General features: G+C 42.6%; 1 protein-coding gene across 3 annotated transcripts in view; it reads left to right on the forward strand.

Annotated features, from left to right (window-relative positions):
- SMCHD1 (structural maintenance of chromosomes flexible hinge domain containing 1) overlaps window positions 1-19988 on the forward strand; it is a 202347-nt gene that overhangs the window by 81170 nt on the left and 101189 nt on the right. For all 3 annotated transcript variants that reach the window (XR_012901535.1, XM_075920926.1, XM_075920925.1), the window contains exons 24-27: window positions 6355-6489; window positions 11266-11493; window positions 13215-13363; window positions 16551-16639. Coding sequence is in view for 2 of the 3 variants with exons in the window: in XM_075920926.1 (XP_075777041.1) it covers window positions 6355-6489; window positions 11266-11493; window positions 13215-13363; window positions 16551-16639 (601 nt within the window). In the remaining variant the exon portion in view is untranslated. The remainder of the gene's footprint in view (window positions 1-6354; window positions 6490-11265; window positions 11494-13214; window positions 13364-16550; window positions 16640-19988) is intronic.

The following is a 19988-nucleotide window of genomic DNA, read 5'->3' on the forward strand; positions in this document are numbered from 1 at the left end:
TTTGCTCCCCTATGAGCCTGAACATCTCATCCTGTGTGTTATGCTCATGCTCCGTGAATGCTCGTCTTTCCTCCTGTTTGATGCGGATGACTCCTAGCAGTGTGCAGTTCTATACATTGAATTGGGCCCTATCAGTGCTGACCGATTATATGAACTTGTTAAACATTTTGTAGCATTTATGAGTTATTTTGCCTTCTAATCTGTGAAAGCCTAACGGATGGGGCAAATGCCACTAACAGGCCGCCTGCTGCATTAGGAAAAAAATAAGTGTAGACTTTATAGAAAATACAGAAAGTTAACTCTTTTACGGTGAATAGCACAAAGCACACTTGTTAGGTACAAGGACAATTTTTTTTAAATTGAGTGTGTGCCAGCAAAGGCTAAAATATGGCAGAGCACTGAGCAGCGGAACTTAGTTTGCAGGCAGTCATGGTAAGCAACTTGTTAGGAGAGTTCTTTTGCTTCTGCTGTGAAACATCTGAGAGAGGATTTTGCCTCTACAGCCCTCATTGTGTGTTTGCCTTTCCAAATGGGGGCAGTGAGTTTGTGTTTGAAGGGCACAGAAAAGCATTGTCAGGTGGGGTTTGCCCTAGGGATGTTAAAATGTGGTTACATTCCTAATTGAGTAGTCAATAGATTTTTTTTTTTCCATCAACTACTCAATTAGTCGATAAGGGTAGGTAGTTCCAGAGCATAGTCTGGCTCATGTTGGATCCCAGCATAATCTCCCCTGCTGCCTCTCTGCATTATAAAGAACAGGGAATCCGGCACACAGTTGCTGGGACAGTTCCTGGTCCCACGGGTGTCTCATTCCTTGGCATAACCCTCTTCTTCACCTGCTGTTGCTCTGCATTATAAAGGACAGGGAAGTTGTCCACGCTGGCTTCCATTTCCTTAATAATGAAGAGCAGCAGCAGGAGCAAAGGGTGGTTATGCTGAGAAATGAAAGACTTATGGGACATGGGACTACTCTAGCGACATCGGGTGCCAGCCTCCCTGTCCTTTATAATGCAGAGCAGCAGTGGGGGGATCATAGAATCATAGGACTGGAAGGGACCTCGAGAGGTCATCGAGTCCAGCCCCCCGCCCTCAAGGCAGGATCAAGCTCCGTCTACACCATCCCTGACAGATGTCTATCTAACCTGTTCTTAAATATCTCCAGAGAGGGAGATTCCACCACCTCCCTTGGCAATTTATTCCAATATTTGACCACCCTGACAGTTAGGAATTTTTTCCTAATGTCCAATCTAAACCTCCCCTGCTGCACTTTAAGCCCATTACTCCTTGTCCTGTCCTCAGAAACCAAGAGGAACAAATTTTCGCCTTCCTCCTTGTGACACCCTTTTAGATATTTGAAAACCTCTATCATGTCCCCCCTTAATCTTCTTTTTTCCAAACTAAACAAGTCCAGTTCATGAAGCCTGGCTTCATAGGTCATGTTCTCTAAACCTTTAATCATTCTTGTCGCTCTTCTCTGTACCCTTTCCAATTTCTCCACATCTTTCTTGAAATGTGGTGCCCAGAACTGGACACAGTACTCCAGCTGAGGCCTAACTAGTGCAGAGTAGAGCGGCAGAATGACTTCACGAGTTTTGCTTACAACACACCTGTTGATACAACCTAGAATCATATTTGCTTTTTTTGCAACAGCATCACACTGTTGACTCATATTCAACTTGTGGTCCACTATGACCCCTAGATCCCTTTCCGCCATGCTCCTTCCTAGACAGTCGCTTCCCATCTTGTATGTATGGAACTGATTGTTCCTTCCTAAGTGGAGCACTTTGCATTTCTCTTTATTAAACCTCATCCTGTTTACCTCTGACCATTTCTCTAACTTGCTAAGGTCATTTTGAATTATGTCCCTATCCTCCAAAGAAGTTGCAACCCCACCCAGTTTGGTATCATCTGCAAACTTAATAAGCGTACTCTCTATCCCAATATCTACATCATTGATGAAGATATTGAACAGTACGGGTCCCAAAACAGACCCTTGAGGAACTCCACTTGTTATCCCTTTCCAGCAGGATTTAGAACCGTTAACAACAACTCTCTGACTACGGTTATCCAGCCAATTATGCACCCACCTTATCGTGGCCCTATCTAAGTTATATTTGCCTAGTTTATCAATAAGAATATCATGCGATACAGTATCAAATGCATTACCTAAAGTCTAGGTATATGACATCCACCGCTTCTCCCTTATCCACAAGGCTCGTTATCTTATCAAAGAAAGCTATCAGATTAGTTTGGCATGACTTGTTCTTCACAAACCCATGCTGGCTATTCCCTATCACTTTATTACCTTCCAAGTGTTTGCATATGATTTCCTTAATTACCTGCTCCATTATCTTCCCTGGGACAGACATTAAACTGACCGGTCTGTAGTTTCCTGGGTTGTTCTTATTCCCCTTTTTATAGATGGGCACAATATTTGCCCTTTTCCAGTCTTCTGGAATCTCCCGTCTGCCATGATTTTTCAAAGATCATAGCTAAAGGCTCAGATACCTCCTCTATCAGCTCCTTGAGTATCCTGGGATGCATTTCATCAGGACCTGGTGACTTGCTGATATCTAACTTTCCTAGGTGATTTTTAACTTGTTCTTTGTGTATCCTATCTTCTAAACTTACCCTCTCTCTGCTTGTATTCACTACGTTAGGCACACCTCCAGACTTCTCGGTGAAGACCGAAACAAAGAAGTCATTGAGCATCTCTGCCATTTCCAAGTTTCCTGTTACTGCTTTTCCCTCCTCACTAAGCAGTGGGCCTACCCTGTCCTTGGTCTTCCTCTTGCTTTTAATGTATTTATAAAAGGTCGTCTTGTTTCCCTTTATGCCTGTAGCATAAAGGAAGAGGGAATGCGACTAGTCAATAGTGTTAACTGATAAGCTTCTGCTTATCCTTTAGTCAACTAACCACTTACTTCCATAGTTTGCCCGCTGTCCCATACAGCAGTGGATTTGAGGCAGAGGAGCTCAGATGCCACCGCTCCTCCACCGGCCTGCATAGCACGGGGTGATCCCTTCAAGCCATCGAAAACAGAACAGCACACCCTGGGTCATCATTTGTTTGGGATGCGCAAACAGGTTGCTATCAATTACAAAACTGCCCCCATTTCACCCAGATCACCATGCGCGATATCAGTCTTCTCTGAATCACACAGAATAATAGGAACTGAATGCTGCATGACCTTATCCTGGATGTTATGCTGCTCTTCTTTGTGCTGGAGTGATGCTAAGAGATGTGGAGGGAAGGTCCTCACTCCATCTCCAGGCATGTTTACAAACTGGTCCTGGGAGCTCCTACTGTGTAGGTATACTGGCCCCACTGTTTTCCACTTGCTCAAAGAAGATCAAAGATTAAACCTAATTATACTTAACCAGTCTAGCATGATTACAAATGTGCACTTACCAGAGGTGCTCTCCCCACCATTAGGGTTTGGCAGCAGTAGGCCCTGGCAGGGGATTGGCTCCAGTGTTAGGTAAAGGTCCTGACTGTCAGTGAGCATGGATCCTCTGCTTATCTGCTGAGCATTCTCCTCCTCCTCCTCTTTCTCATCTACATTGTCCTCCTGTTGTTGTCCAAGACTGCCTGAAGAGAACTGCTGCTGACAGTTCTAGGGTAGTGCTCCCCACCCACCCCAAATCCAGTGCCGCCATTCATAGAAGCGGCGTGTCTGTAGTTCTGACCTAGAGTGACTCTTTGCTTTATGCTATGCTTGCCTGACTTCCTTTATTTTCACATGATAGTTCTGGATGTCCCTAGTGTATCCTTTTTCCACCATATCCTGTGTGATACTGGCATATCCCCTTTTCTTCTGCTGCGTCAAAGTTCTGCCTGCACAGATTCTTCTCTTCGCATGGAAATTGGATTCTGTATCTCCTTGAATGCTCCATGCAGCTGCTTATTTGCAACATTGGTATTCATGGTCAGGTATACTCTTGGGCAATGCCATCTTTAAGCTGATGTAGGGCCCAGAACAAGCCCCCCTCCACCTTAGGAATTGCCTTTTTCCACCTTAGGAATTGCCTTTTCGCTCTGCCCTACTCCATCCTATCCCAACCCTATCCTACCTCTTTCTGCCCCCACTCCATCTTTTTCCCAAGCGCCTCCCTCAAGCGATACAACCCAGGAGACTACCTAGTGCCAGCAGCAAGGGTTGTCCTTCCTCCTCCTTGCACTCACTGCAGTGATGGGAAGCAGACTCACCTGGCCCCAGCTAGGTGCACTCTGCTGAGCCTGGTTTTCAGGCACATCACTCCACTTCCACACCACAGTGGAGTGGTTGCACTGCTTTCCATGGCTCCAACCACTGCTTGTGAGTGTGGGAGCAAACCTCACCCCTTTCTGCTTGCCAGGCTCCCTGGTAATCCCCCAGATCACCCTAGGCACTACAGGGCTCCCCAAATCACAGGGCCTGGAATGGATACCCCAGTGAACAGGACGACTCTCCTGCAAGGCTTGCCACAATGACCAAAAACAGAAATTGAAATTCAGAAGCTCGAGGGGCTTTTCCTATGCACCTGGGAGTGCAGCAGAGTTGAAAGTGCTGGATGAAGTGGTCACATTGAGGCACTGTAGGACACCTTCTGTAGTCCAAGAGTTGATTTGAACACTGTTGTGTTTACTCCCCCAAATTTGGCCCTGGAAATTTTAAATTTTGCACTACTCCTCTTATCAAGGTGGAGTATAGTAGTTTATTTTAAAAGCCTTTAAGTTGGTGGAAGGGGGTTGGTGTGGATACTTCAATTATAAAATCGAACTAACACCGCTAACTTCAACTAATCTCATAGCATAGATCAGGCTTAAGGTATCAGAGCTACAAGAAACTGATATTTCAGGGCAGTGGTCTCCAATCTTTTTAAGCACAAGATCACTTTTTGAATTTTAGTCTATTCAGAATCTACCTCAAAGCCAAAAACCCTTGCCCTGTGGCCTTGCACCTACACCAGTGGCCCTGCACCTACACCACCCTTTCTCCAAGGCCCCACCCTGTTCACTCTGTGGACATGGAAAGGAGGAGAAGGACATCCGGACATCAGCACCCCCTTCTTCCACCCTGCATAGCAAGCAGGAGTTTCCTGGGAGTAGCTTGAAGACAGAGAGGGCAGGAGCGGCATAGCAATGGGAGGAGAGGCGCTGAAGACAGCCTCCCAGCCAAACTAGTCAGGGTCACCTGTAAGAGGCTCCAGGATCTACCAGTAGATCCCGATCTATTGGTGTTGACCATTTAGGTCCTAGGGATATTGGGATGAGGATATTTTATTAACAGTATTAAGATACTGCAGGTTATGCTTTAGAGAGAGAGAAACTGCTTAAATTTATTTTTGGTCTGGAATTATCTAATGCCTCATTAACATAAGAGAATAATCTATTATTTGCAATATATTATATGAGAGTTATTTTTATTATTGGTTGTTTCTATCTGCAAATAACTGCAGAAGTTAGTATTTTTAACTACTCTAAACTATTTCCTGTATTTATCTTTTTCAGAAATAAACTCACTGTAGGCAACTTAAAAAAGTTAAACAAGAACATTTTCATTTTGATTTTCATGTGTGTATTGTTTATGCATATTACAAACTTAAATTTATTTTTGTATTTTATGAACGATGGGTAAATTCACTCCATTTTAGAGCATATATCAAAATGTTTAAGTTTTTGAGACACATGAATCACTGAAAAAAATAGTTTACGGCAAAATATTTTTAAAATGAGGGATGAAAATGCAGGCTAATTTATATAAAAACAAATAGTATATTATTCATGTATCCTAATGCCAGGTGTACACTAGAAACTAGCTGTCAGTTAATGATTTGGGGATGTTTGTTTGGTGGGATTTTGTTTGGTTTTCTTGTGGCATTTCTATAATAGCAAAGCACGTAGAGTAAATGCAGTTAAATTAGCATAAAATTGTCTTTTGCCAGTATACTTTATTTCACTCCACAGACTGATATAAACTGTACTGTCAGTATAAGATGGGCGTGGACAGAATGGTTTGCTAGTGTAGATATATTAGTAAAAGTTTTCGAATGTAAACTGCACCTATATTAAGATAATGTTGATGGGTTGTTAACCATTGTTTAAGACTAAACTACCTTCTTGCTATAATTAAGGAAGGACTAGTGCTTGTTCATAATATGTTCATATGCATTATTAGATATGCATTATTATATGTGTATTTCAGTCACAGTTGTAATCCTTATCTTTCTAGGCCTCTCCTGTTTCTTCTGGATTCTAAGAAATCCAGAAAATCTCTAACCTTATGCATTCTTACTTTTGGTGTTGCATAAGTAATACTTTATCTTATTTATATGCTACTATATTTACATATAATTTTGCATTTTAAATAGTTTGTAGGTGCTCCGAACCTTCCTGTATATGCCGTGGATTGCAGTAATGCTGGAACAAATATTTTAACTGGACCTGTTGTGCATGTACAGAATATAAAGAAAGACCAGATGCTCAAAGCAAGGATTGAAATACCAGTAAGTATTGATCAGGGGGGTGCATGGAAATGAAAGAGTTAAGGATGAATTTAAATGGCAGACAGCAGTTTTATGAACTTCACAATGGAGTGGTGTTGCTATATGCCTATTCAGTCACACCCCAAATGAGTTAAATGAGACCAGTACAGAGTTAAAGAACTTCTATCCTATAATCAGTAAGTCACGTTAGACCTTCTCTAGGGCTCATTCTTTCTACTTCCACTCCATGCAAAGAGGTTAGAGACTACTAAGGGGGAACCTCTGTCTTAGACAGTTTTAGGTCTCCCTTTTTTCTTAAAGGCATAAGGTACATCAGTGAAATCCCAGGTCTCATTTACCTTGGGGAGCCAGCTTTTCTAGCCTTTATCTACTCTAGGTGCCAGCCACAGGTTGTGATGAACTAAATATCCAGTACTATTTCATAACATTCGGTTTTCCATCTCTATTTCTTTTGCCTAACTTTTGTCTACAAAATGCTTCTGTGATTGTGAAAATCTCACCAGATATCTGCCAGTTTGGCACATTGAGAGAGAAAATTCCTTCATAATCTCCCAAATAAGCAATTGGTTATAGCCACAATATTTTTTACATGCAACTCAATATAATGCAAATGCAGGAATGGAAGAAGGGTGGGGCAGCCATGAAGCACCTGAAAATGGACTGCAAAAGCACAGGTGTGCTTTAAATTAGAGCGATGGGGCATGTAAGAGCCAATCTGTTCCTCTGTTCCCCACACCTTTCCAGCTTGGGGAAGGCAGAGAATATCCCCCCCATCTTCCAGGTGTATTTCCTACCTATTGATTTGGGGTGTCCAGCCTGATATGTTCTTCCCAAGTTGAGTTTCATTGCCTTTTAGTGTGATCAAACATCATATTTCTATTCTTGAGCAAGGAACAGGACATGTGTTGTACTTATACATGAATACTTTCAGAAATGAGTATTTTTTTAAAGTAGTCAAGAGAAGGAATTGCAGAAATTGCTTTAGCTAAAAATATTTTCCTTGTTTTCCTTGGCATAGTATATAGTGACTAGTTTATAGTGCTTTGGAAAACTAATCTAAAAAGCACAACATAAACAAAAATTGTACTTATAAAATGTAGAACTTCGAGATTTGAAAAAAATTGCAGTCATTAACAGGTGCAAAGAGAAGACATCAGTGAAGGAGTTTGCAGTTTACTCTGTTTTTGTGTTAGATAAAATATTTTGTTTTTTTTAATCGTCTGTTTCTATCATCTTGATGTTTTTCTGTGCTTTGTTTTCTTTATATTTCTTATAATATGTTAATAATGGAAATTTTTTTTTTCTAATTCTTGTTATTTAATAACCCCTCTCAGCCAGCACAGGTTGTAGTTCAAAGAAGCTTGCTTCTGTCGCCAGCCATTATCCCTTTTAACCCAATAATTGAGGTTAAAACATGAGGAATTTTAGTTGGTTTTATCTTAAAATCAGAGATTAGTTAACCTATAAACGCCTTCTTCCCTTTAAAGAGATAAAATCCAATCTTTATTTTCCAAATAAAATTGCTTTTTTCAGTTTGGTAAGAAGGATTGCTAGGCAACCAGTTTTTGACTGGAACACCCTTTCAGAAAGAACCCTGGTGGCTCCGATCAGCATCGCTGACCAGGCCATTAAAAGTCTGGTTGATTGCACAGACAGGCTCCATGTGGTTCCTGGGAAGCTGCTGACAACTGCTCTGGCTCCTACCTATAGGGCAGCCATGGAAGCTCTGCCTGCTGTCTTTGTACCAAGCATCAACTCAGCAACTCCTGTTGGCCAGGAACTGTGGCCAATGAGAATGGAGAGGGCAGCACCTGCAGGTAGTGCACAGAGTCTTGTGGTTACACTTCTGCCTAGGAGCCAGAGGGAGATGTCACTGCTTCCTGGGGGGCAACATGAGATAATTGTAATCCATACCCTGCACTTCAACCCCTAACCCACCCTTGAGCCCCATCCAGGACTCTGAACCACTTGGTCACATTTCAGAGCACCCTTCTGCACAGCATACCCCAGCGTCACCCCAGACTCCACACCCACAATGGAAGCCCTCGCAACTTCCCATGCCCCAAGCCTCTGTCCTAGCCCGGAGTCCCTTCTTTCACCTCTAAAGTCCTACTCTCTGGTTTCACTCCAGAGTTCCTCCTGCTTGGCAATGTAGCAGGGCTAAGGCAGGCTCACCCTATGCCCTGGCTCTATGCCACTATCGGAAGCACATCCAGCAGCAGCTCGAGGGGCAAGGGAGAGGTGGCTGTGCATGCTGCCCTCAGTTGTAGTCACTGCCCTCATAGCTTCATACTTGGCCAGGGGTTGCTGCAGGAGTAGCACCTGCTGGGGAGGACAGCACATGGAGCCCTCTGCAGAAATGTGCCAGCCACTTCCAGGAGTGGCACAGGGCCATATCAAGCAGGGAGTCTGCCTTAGCCGTGTTGTACTGCCAAACTAATAATCTTAAAGGCTGGATTAAAAGTCTTAATAGGCTGTATACGGCCCACGAGGCATAGTTTGCTCACCCCTGCTCCAGGGTAATCCTTTGCTTCCTGGGTATGTATGTATATACCAATCCTGAAGAGAAAGTATCATAAGCAACCCTGCAAGCCTTCTATCACCAGACCATTTAAGCGTCACAATCCAAATTACAGAGGATGCAGAAATGGAGATATAATGCCCAGTACACTTCCTCTGCAACTACCAAACTCTCTATCCCACCTCTTCTATCATAAGATACTTTTGACAGGACACTAAGGAACTGTAACGTAAACCAGCGTACATGGAAATGCCACCGAACTTAGAGAAACACTTCAGTGGATGCCTAGCACAATTTTTTCGTAATTGAGAGCAATAACAATGAACAGCAGGTCCTTCCTTTAGCTCAGTACAGGTTCATCTGATGATAGCTGTCAGCACTTGTCACGCTCCAGTGAGTAGCTTCTTGATCTTTAGTTTTACTTTTTCTTTAAGAACTTGATTGGAAGGTGACTGGGTGAGTAAAGATCTTAATTAGAATTTTCCCACTGGTAGTAAGGTTCAACAGAACCTTAATTTTAGTACAGGTTGGATCTCTCTGGTCTGGCATCCTCTAAACCCAAGTGGTCCCGAACAAGGGTGTTGGCTGGACCACAGGAAATCAATTCTGGACCCTCTACTGATGGACTCTGGTCTCTCCGGGGTCTGTCAGCAGATGCGGTGGGCTCTTCTCCTCACCTATGAGCACTGCTGCTGGCCAAAGACTCTGACCCTGCCTGTTGGGCTACACGCCCCTTGCCATTGGGCTCCTTGCCCCGATTGGGCTGCATGTGTCTGGCTGCTGGATAGCACTGCTGCCTCAGCCTCCAGACTCAGTGCTCCAGTCAGGCTCTGCACTCCCCCGGCCGCTGGACAGCACCACTGCTCTGGCCAAACTCTTTGTCCCAGCTGGGCTCTACACGCTGCTGCCCCAGCTGTCAGGATCCCAGTTGCTGGGCTCGCTGCTCTGGCTGGGCTCCTCGCTCCCAGCCGCTGGTCAGTGTTGCCGCCACAGCCACCAAGCTACCTACCCCCAGCGGAGCTCTGCTCCCTGGCCCACGGATGTTGCTGGACCAGAGATCCCCAAACCAGAGAGGTTCAATCTGTAATTTCAGTACCTGCCAAGCCACCTTTCAAACCCCCTATTTAGCTGTCTCATGCATCACCTAACTATGAAGGTTGCTTTTTTTTATTGCATCATCTTGGTCAGGTAAGCTGGACTCTTTGCGCTGTATTTCATAAATATAGGATCTCGCTATGATTACATCTATAATTCAAGCTTACGGTAGTTTCAGAAGTTCACATAAACAGGCTATCCACTTACCTTTGTTCTTTCCAAAATACCACATCTTCAGCACAGAGACTTCATTCTTTCAGCATTAGATGAGCTTTGGTATTTTACCTACAGAGAAGAAAACAGATCAGAAGGTCATCTAGACTGTCTTGTGCCATAGCGGGACTAGCCTGAGGACAAGCATTTTTCTACAAGTGTATCTCCAGCTGTATCCTACATTTTTAAGTAGGAGGCCCACCTTTTTCCCCCACTGAACTACTGTCTCACTATACAGGAGCAAGGCAGCAGCCTTGGTGGCATCACTTCTAGAAGTACCTGTGCTTGATATATGCAAGGCACCCATGTGGAGCTTGATCCACACATTCTGAGCAATGCATATTGGTCCAAGCCTCCTGCACTGATGAATCCTTTGAGACAGTGGTTCTACAAGCACCATTGTCTCCTGGATCCTCTGACCTTCCTTCTGTTTCCATACTGTTTGTCAGTCATTCACGATGGAATACGCATGAGGCACAGTACTTGATGAAGAAAGGGCAGTTACCTTTATAATTGCAGGTTTTTGAGATGTGATGTCCCTATCACTGTCCTCTTTGTCTGCTGTTTTGTCTCCTCTATGATTCAGAGTAAGGAGAGGAATTGGAGAAGCCTAGATATACACTGCATCTTATACTCACAGCACAGGGAGAGCAAGGGCACAGGTGCAGACCAATGGACTTTACTGACTAGAATTCTTTGATCTCAGGAGCAGCCCACAGTGGAATACTGTAAGGGATTATGCATCTCAAAGTATTTCTCTGTTTCCTAATAGGATCTAGCTAGATCCCTGTATGGTTGCTTCACCTAGATTTTAGATGTTGTAGGAAGGATATGGGATCCTTGGATCTGAACTGGTCAGATTAGTCCTTTACATAGTACTTAGTCTGGTACAAGTATTTATTTCATGTCTTCTTTATGTTGCATTAAATGTGTTTTGCCATTCATAGAGTTGTAAAGATGTGCCACCAGTGGAAAAGACTATTAAATTGCTCCCCAGTAGTCAAGTTGCAAGACTACAGATTTTTAGTGTGGAAGGACAAAAGGCTATTCAAATCAAGCATCAGGATGAAATTAACTGGATTGCAGGGGATGTCATGCACAATCTTATCTTTCAAATGTATGATGAAGGAGAACGAGAGATCATCATAACTTCAGCTCTAGCAGAAAAAATTAAGGTGGGTATTTTAGAAGAATCTTTATGATGAATTCAAAGTAGATGGAACACAGAAGAAACAATCAAAAATGTACTGGCTTGTTTACAAGGGGTTTATTCTCTCTTTTTTTAAAAATAAGGTGCATGAGCAACATTCCAACTGAGAGTCTCATGATATACTGACATAACATTAAAACTCCCTTGGCTGATCCTTGTCAGCAGATACACATTACTGGACCGCAAAGTTGAAGAGTAGATATTTTGGCGTGGTTGGAGCCTGGAACTCCCTTACTGCATGATCCCAGAGCCTGGACTCCAGCTCAGTCCTGAATGTCTACACTGCACTTTTATAGTCCCACAACCCCAAGCCTCAATCAACTGACAAGCCAACCCTGGGTGTTTTATTGTAGAATTCATAACCTCACCTGGAGCACTGTAAAAACATGGAAATGTTACTTTTCTCATTTAATAAGATTGTTTGATACCAAATTTTTAAAAAAAGTTAAAATAATGTCCATAGGGGGTAAATACACTTAGGGTATATCTAGATTACATCCCTCTGTAAACAGAGGATGTAAATTAGGCATACTGAAATTGCTAATGACGCGGGGATTTAAATATCCCACGCTTCATTAGCATAAAAATGGCCGCCGCTTTTTGTCACCACGGAACTTTGGCGACGAAAAGCAGCAGTCTAGACGCGGTTCTGTTGCTCACTAAAGCCTTTGACGACAGATCCCTTATGCCTTGTACAACGAGGTATACAGTATCTGTCATCAAAGGCTTTAGTGAGCGACAGATCCGCTTCTAGACTGCCGCTTTTTGTCACCAAAGCTCCATGGCGACAAAAAGCGGTGGCCATTTTTATGCTAATGAAGCGTGGGATATTTAAATCCCCGCTTAATTAGCAATTTCAGTATGTCTAATTTACATCCCTCTGGTGCCAGAGGGATGTAGTCTAGACCTATCCTTAATGACCAGCTTGTTGAATTGAGTAAGACATGCATAATATGCATCATATTTGATTACCATTAATGTATTATGTAACCCATTTTATTAATTAATGTATGGCTTTCTTGTCCTCAAGTCTATTGAAATTTAGTATGAATCCTGCCTGAGTAAAAATTGCAGAACAGGCCCCTTTTTTGTTCAAAACATCTTTTGTAGTAATATGCATTATGAAAAGTAGGTTAACATTTTCAAACTCTTTTTTAAATAAAGATATGCCTCCTCCAATGCAAAACTTCCTCAACTCTTCATAGCCACCCTGCAGTATAACCTGTTAATCCCAGCAATACCTGTTTCAAACCCACAATCTTGGCTTCTGGGGCTCTCCCAACATTGAGTAGCCTAGTCAGATTTATGTCAAGCCTAATTACTCCATGAAGCACTTACATTCCCGTATGGTTTTTCCTCCTATATACAGATGTAGGGCTTTATACCAAGGCAGAGCTCCATTGAATTGATTCACCTTTTGTCTTGGTAACGTTCCATAGCATTGGGACTCTGTTAATGTGGCATTTAGGCAATCAGAAAGGCTGAATGTCAGTTCTCTTCAAAGTAAACTTCAGTATTCAGGAAACCTAGGTTGGTGTTGGAAAAATTCAAGGGTTTAATGCATAAGGCTACTGCTGTGTACATTTTTACATATACAGTTCAGTCTTGAAAACCATAATGTGTATGTACAAATAAAGGATGAACATTGACTAGCTAGTGGTTAGTTAATAAATAATTTGGTTTTAGGTTAACTGGACACCCAGGATTAACAAAGAACATCTGATTCAGGGACTACTGCCAGATGTCAAAGTACCAACATCTGTAAAAGATGTGCGTTATTGCCTAATTGCATTCCATGATGAGCATGTATCTTTGGAGAGTTCATTTACAGTCAGGTCTGTTCTTTTAAAACACACTTTTATTGATAATGCTTATTGTAAAGGGTTGTAATACTGTTTTAAAAATAAAAAATTAGTGTCTTTTCTATAAAAAGAAAACAAATGAAATTTATGTGGTGAAAGAAATTATACTTTCTAAAGGATGAAATAGGCTATCCAATGGCAAAAATGATAATTTCAGAGAAAGAACAGTATGTGAAGAAAAGCATGTGTATGTACATAACCTGATGTTCACCTGTGAATATAAATCCATTTTAAGGGAGGATGTGGATGAAAAATATTGCTAGGATTTAGTTGCCTGTGTAACAGGATTGTTGAAAAGCATTGACCTCTTGTTACTGATTATAACAAGAGGGAGATACTAGCATGAGTGCAGAGCAAATTATTACAGGTATCAAACAATTGGAAGCAATAATTATTAAATATGTAACCTACTTTCAGCATCTATACAACTTCATGGCTTAAAAGCAGTGTACAAATATTAACTAAAAATAATATTTGCAAGGTAGATTTGCATCAATTAGACCAGGTTTCCCAACCTATGGTTCAGGACCCAAAAATGGGTCGCCATTTCAAAAGGGTCACCAATAGTCTCTCCCGGTGGCTCTGCCTCCCCTCCTCCCCCCGTTTTTGAATTGCCTTGGGTCACCAAATCTTCTTGAATTGTCAAAATGAGTCCCCATCGGGAAAAGGTTGGGAACCGCAGAATTAGATGTTCTCAAAATCCACAAAAGACAAAATGGTAACCAACACTGAAGGAACAAGACTGTACAAACTTACTTAGAGGGAATATATTTTGATTTTCATTAGATATCCACCTCCATTCTTCTTTAGGAGAGCGGTTTTTAAAAAACAAAATAATTGTTGCTGAAACAAAACAGAACAACAGAGAGATCATCTTTATTTGATTTTTTTTTTTTAATCTGATAAGGTGATTCTTCTGTCTTCCTCTTGATAGAAACTTTAACTGCTTGTATTTAGGAAACTGATTCAAGCACATTTATTTATAAAATAGGTTTATCTTTGCATCTGAAAAAAATATTTTTGTCAGACTTGGGTGTGAACATTACCAAACTAGACTCTTCACATAGTAGGCATTAAATGCTTGTGCCAAATGAGCTGGCTGTTTGGAGTCCAAAGACTTATTTGATGCCCATACAACGTTAATATTACTTTTTTTCTCCCTCGGTCTCCTCTAGATGGACCCAAGGACTAGCTTAGGAACAAGGCTTAATACCCCGAGAAGAATGTATGCAGTGTTCTTTTAGCTGTTTCAGTCCCAGGATATTAGAGAGATAAGATGACTAGTGTAGTATCTTTTATTGGACCAACCTTTGTTGGTGACGGAGACAAACTTTTGAATGACCTAGAGCTCTTTCTCAGCTAAATACAGCCTTTACCTTGAACGATCCAATTAGAATATATACTAATGATTTATACTAAACTATATGTTCTGCTCAGCCTTGTGTTTTGCTGTGAAACCCTAAGTACCTTTCCCAGACCAGAGGAAGAGTTCTGGGTAGCTTGAAAGCTTATCACTTTCACCAGAAGAAGTTGGTTCGATTAAAAAATATTATCTCACCTATAAGGATGTTAAGTATAGAGTAATTTACTGATCAAATAGTCAGTGCATTTTTGCATTGACTATTCAATTAATCGATAGGGCGCGTCCGCCTTTGAAGCATAGCAGTAGCCCTAAAGCTGTTGCTACACATCAAAGGCAAAACCACCGAAGGCCGGGGTTAACTGGGGACTCCTCCGCTGACCTATGGCTCTGTGCGGTGCTACCAGGGTCAGCTGGGGAGTCCCCAGTTGATTCCAGGCTTCAAGTGGCACTGCCGCTTTGAAATGCCATGAGGAACCTGACACTGGGCTCCCCAAGACATTAAAAGCGGCGCACCGCATGGAGCAGCTGACCCCAGGCTCCATGTGGTGCTGCCACTTTGAAGGCCTTCTCCCCTCCTCCCCCCCCATGCTTCCTCTACCTGATAGAGGCAGCAAGGGTGGGAGAAGCGACTAGTCGACTATCTGAAAAGCATTTGCTTATAGGTTAGGGTGTGTCTAGACTACCTAGTTTTGTCGACAAAAGTGGACTTTTGTCGACAAAACAATACCAGCGTCTACACTACCGCGGAGTTCTGTCGACATAACGTCGACAGAACTCCGCGGTTTTGTCGACGCTGGTATACCTCATTTTACGAGGCAAAACACCTTCTGTCGACAGAGTTCTGTCGACAGAAGGTGTTATTACCTGTAACGTTGCGTCCAGACTACGGAGTTCTGTCGACAAAGCGGCTTGCTTTGTCGACAGAACTCCATGTGTCTGGATGCAAATTGTCGACGGAAGTTTTGTCGACAGTATCTGTCGACAAAACTTCCGTCGACAAAACACGGTAGTCTAGACGTACCCTTAGTCAACTAGTCCTTCATATCCCTACTCACCTACCCTATCTCTCTAAGAATAATCAATCCTAAACAGAGTAGACAACGCTTAATCTGATCATTGACATGGCCTCATTTAGAACATAGCTTGAGTGCTGATTCCTTCAGCTGTTCATAGTCAGACAATGCCCATGGAAGACAAACATCCTCTCACTAACTATTTGTGCTACGATTATACATACTATACATTTATAAGAAATACCTCAGTCCAACATCATTGGTTCAGTCAAAATGCACTGAAGGAAAATCTGGTCTGCATGCCTTTCTTTATGGATGAAATTTTGATATCTTTGCCTATGTATATCAAGACACATAATCACAATCCAGATTTTAATGGATTTTATAACTAGAAAAATATTTTAAAATTTACATCTCTACACTTTATTAGGTCCTAATCTGGTTACAATTACTGTTCCAGATTGAAGAGCAGAAACAGAATTCAGTCTGGTTACAAAACACAATTAACAATCTCATTTGTACTAAATATTGATAGACAGATTAGCAGAAAAATAAGTTTTAACCAGGCTCCCTTACATTTTATTATACGTACAGTGTTCACATTGGTTGCGAATTAAGTGAAAATTCAAAAGTTCATCAATTATTAAATCAAATGTAAACACTTAGCCCCACAGTATATGCAAGGATATAATTTTGAAACTCCAATTGTTATTAGTTATTTTTGTTAAGTATGTTTGAAATAAGTTTACATGAAGAACTACAAGTCAATTGTATGTCAATTTAGACCACTTCCTGATGAGCCAAAACACATTAAATGCAAATTAAAAGGACCAAATACATTACAGATGGGTGAAGAGCTACAAAGTGAAATCGGTGAGTACCTAAGACTCCTATGCTTTATTGTGGAGTTTTTCTTATCTCTAATATTGTATTCTCTCGTTATCAGTACAAACTGCATGTGGCAGAAATTCTGGTGTACGTTGTCCAATAAAAATAGGCAGCTACAGTTTTAAATAAACTATTCCCTACTAAGATTTTAATCACATTTCATATTGAAAAAATTAGTACTACAAATATCTTCTATAAGACAAAACCCACAAGTAAATCCAAATTCCCATTCCTCCCTCTAGAGCTCAGATCATCAAGAAGATTTTTTTATTCTTCAAGTGATTGTTCATGTGCATTCCTTTATATATGTGCATGCACCCTGTGCATGATCGTCAGAAAGCTTTTCACAGGTGTTACCCAACGGGTCTTCTGTGGCATTGCAATATATACTCCTGCTGACCCTACCTCCACTTCAGTTCCTTCGTTCCGCCAGTGATGGTCGTTGGAGCTTCTAACTTCTTTCTTCACAGATAGGTAGTCCCTAGCATAACATTCCTTGGCTGTTTTTGTTGTGTAGATTAGTGGTTTTCTTCAAGTTACTTAGAGAAGCTAGTTTTAAGGCAATTCCTCCACCTATTGTTTGTTCTTCTGGGGCATTGTTTCAAGCAGCACCTTTCCTGGACGGCAATGGTCTTGATGGCACTGACAACACCACCTTCTGCACCAGTGTTCACGGTGCCAGTAGTGTTGATGCAGCAGTCATGCTTTGCACCGAGCACAGCAACACTGGCTCTGGCACTGACTATGGCTCTGCCAACTGTTCTGGCACTGGCATCCTCCAGCACCATCCTTCCTTTAATGTCCATGCCCGCTTGCCTCGGTACTGCTCTCTGGCACCATTTGCATCAACCCCGTTTGCGTCAATATCGGAGTATATTGTGGAGACAGAGTCCCTCATTTCCAGGAGCTTGCAGCACTGTTCTAGCTCTGAGCACCACTCCCAAGAGACTGCCCTCTCTGACTGCCTCAGTGGTACCTTTGACAAGGGTCCCGCCTTCTGCCTCATTGGTGACCCCAACCCCACCTCCCATGCAGACCCAAGGAGGCAGGAGACATAAGCTCTGGTGGTCGCCCAACTGATGATCCCTCTTCCCAAACCCCAGCTGGCAGGGGATGTGGTCAGAGCAGGCAGGCCAGGATGACCCTGTTTCCATTCTGGCCTCTTTCTTGTCATCACCTGATGAAGCCATGGCAGGTACCACCCTGTCACCATCCTCTATGGACTCTAGAGCCCACCAGGCACTGCCAAGGCACATGACCCAAAGCCTCAACCTCCCAGCAGAAGGAGGTAGTCGAAGAGTCCTACCCTGTCATGAATGTTATTTCGCCCGAGGTTCTTTTGGGGTGGTCTCTGATCTAGTCAATCCAGATGACCACTGAAGTACTCTGGCAGACCCCGGCCTCCATTGCACCCATGGCCAAGGGGGTACAGAGGTGGTATTTTGTGTCACAGAAAGGGGTATGAGCATCTGTATACCCACCCTCAGCCAGGCTCATTGGTGGTGGATGCAGTTACAGCACCAACAGCTTGGTCCTGCCCCAAAAAATAAGGTCTCCGAGATGCTGGACCTGTTTGGGTGGAAGGTCTGTTTAATTAGGAGGCTTCAGCTGCGGGTCTTGAACCAGCAAGAGCTGCTCTGTCTGTATTCATTTAACTCCTAGAATGCCCTCTCCCACTTGGCAGGGGTCTCAGCATTGCTGCAGGAGGACCGCACAATCCCTAAGATGGTCCTGCAGGTGGCTATGGATTCTGTGGCCTCGGCAGTGTGCTCGATGGCCATGATCCTAGCAATGAGATACAACTCATGGCTGCATGTGTCCAGTCTCCCAGAGGGGGTACAGTGCATAATTCAAGACCTGCTGTTCAATGGACAGGCCTGTTTGCTGAAAACACAGACTCCCAACTGCACAGTCTCACAGACTCCAGGGTTACCCTGAAGTCCTTAGGTATTCACACCCCAGGTCCTCAGCGTTGCCATGTTAGGTTGCATCAGCCATCCTGGTTTTATCCTGGGCCCCCTAAACAGGACTCGGATTCCACAGGGGCCACCTGAATAATGGGATGTGGTCTCATCATTTCTCTTCTACCCAAGGGCAAGGTTACTTTAAACAGTTGCCGGAGCCCAAGCCTAACTTTTGAAGGTGTGCGGAAGGGCGGAATCTCGACTCAGTCTCCTTCCTTTGGGAGCAGGGATATATATGCAATTGCATGGGGCATCACCACAGGGGGGCACCACAGCCAAACTGACTGGTACCACTAGGGAAAAGTGGTACATGATCATGCATATGGTGCACACACACACACATATTGGAATGGACATGAGCAATGCATTTCGAAGAACAGTTACTAAAAGTAAGTAACTATTCTATTTGTTATGCTGTTTAAAAAATCCTAATATGATATTATTTCAGGCCTTATTTCAGAAATCTGATCATCTCTATATTGACATCTGAGTAGCTATCCTAGATTGAGATGTGCTGGAACAAATTAATAAACAGTAATAAGCAGGGCTCGCCAAACTGCAGCGAGTCCTGCTTGCCAGCCGTGCTGTCCAGCAATCCGCACATGCGCAGATCGTTCTAGATCGTTCTCATCGGGCTAGATGGCATTTACCCAAGAGTTCTGAAGGAACTCAAATGTGAAATTGCAGAACTAGTAACTGTAGTCGCTAACCTTTCATTTAAATCCACTTCTTTAGCAAATGACTGGAGGATCGCTAATGTGGCACCAATTTGTAAAAAGGGCTTTGGGTATGATTATGGCAATTACAGGCTGGTAAACCTGATTTTGGTACTGAGCAAAGTAGTTGAAACTAGAGTGAATAGCAGTATTGTCAGACACATAGATGAACATAATTTGGGGAGGGGAGGAGAGTCAACGCGGTTTTTGTAAAGGGAAATCATGCCTCACCAATCTACTAGAATTATTTGAGGAGGGTCAACAAACATGGACAAGGGGATACAATGGGTATAATGTACTTAGATTTTCAGAAAATCTTTGACAAGGATCTTCACCAAATCTCTTAAGCAAAGTAAGATACCTTGGGATAAGAGAGAGAGCCTCCTTGTGGATTGGTAAAAGATAGGCAACAAAAGGTAGTTATAAATGGGCAGTTTTCAGAATGGAGAAATGTGTAAATAGTGGTGTTCCCTAAGGGTCTGTTCTGGAACCAGTTCTATTCAACATATTCATAAATGGTATGGAAAAAAGGATAATCAGGAAGGTGCAAAATTGGTAGATGACACAAAATTACAATGATAGGTAAATCTCAGGCAGACTATGAAGAGCTACAAAAAGATCTATCAAAACTGAGTGATGGAGCAACAAAATTGC

The sequence above is a fragment of the Pelodiscus sinensis genome, chromosome 2 (genome assembly GCF_049634645.1).
Source record: "Pelodiscus sinensis isolate JC-2024 chromosome 2, ASM4963464v1, whole genome shotgun sequence".
NCBI lineage: Eukaryota > Metazoa > Chordata > Testudines > Trionychidae > Pelodiscus > Pelodiscus sinensis.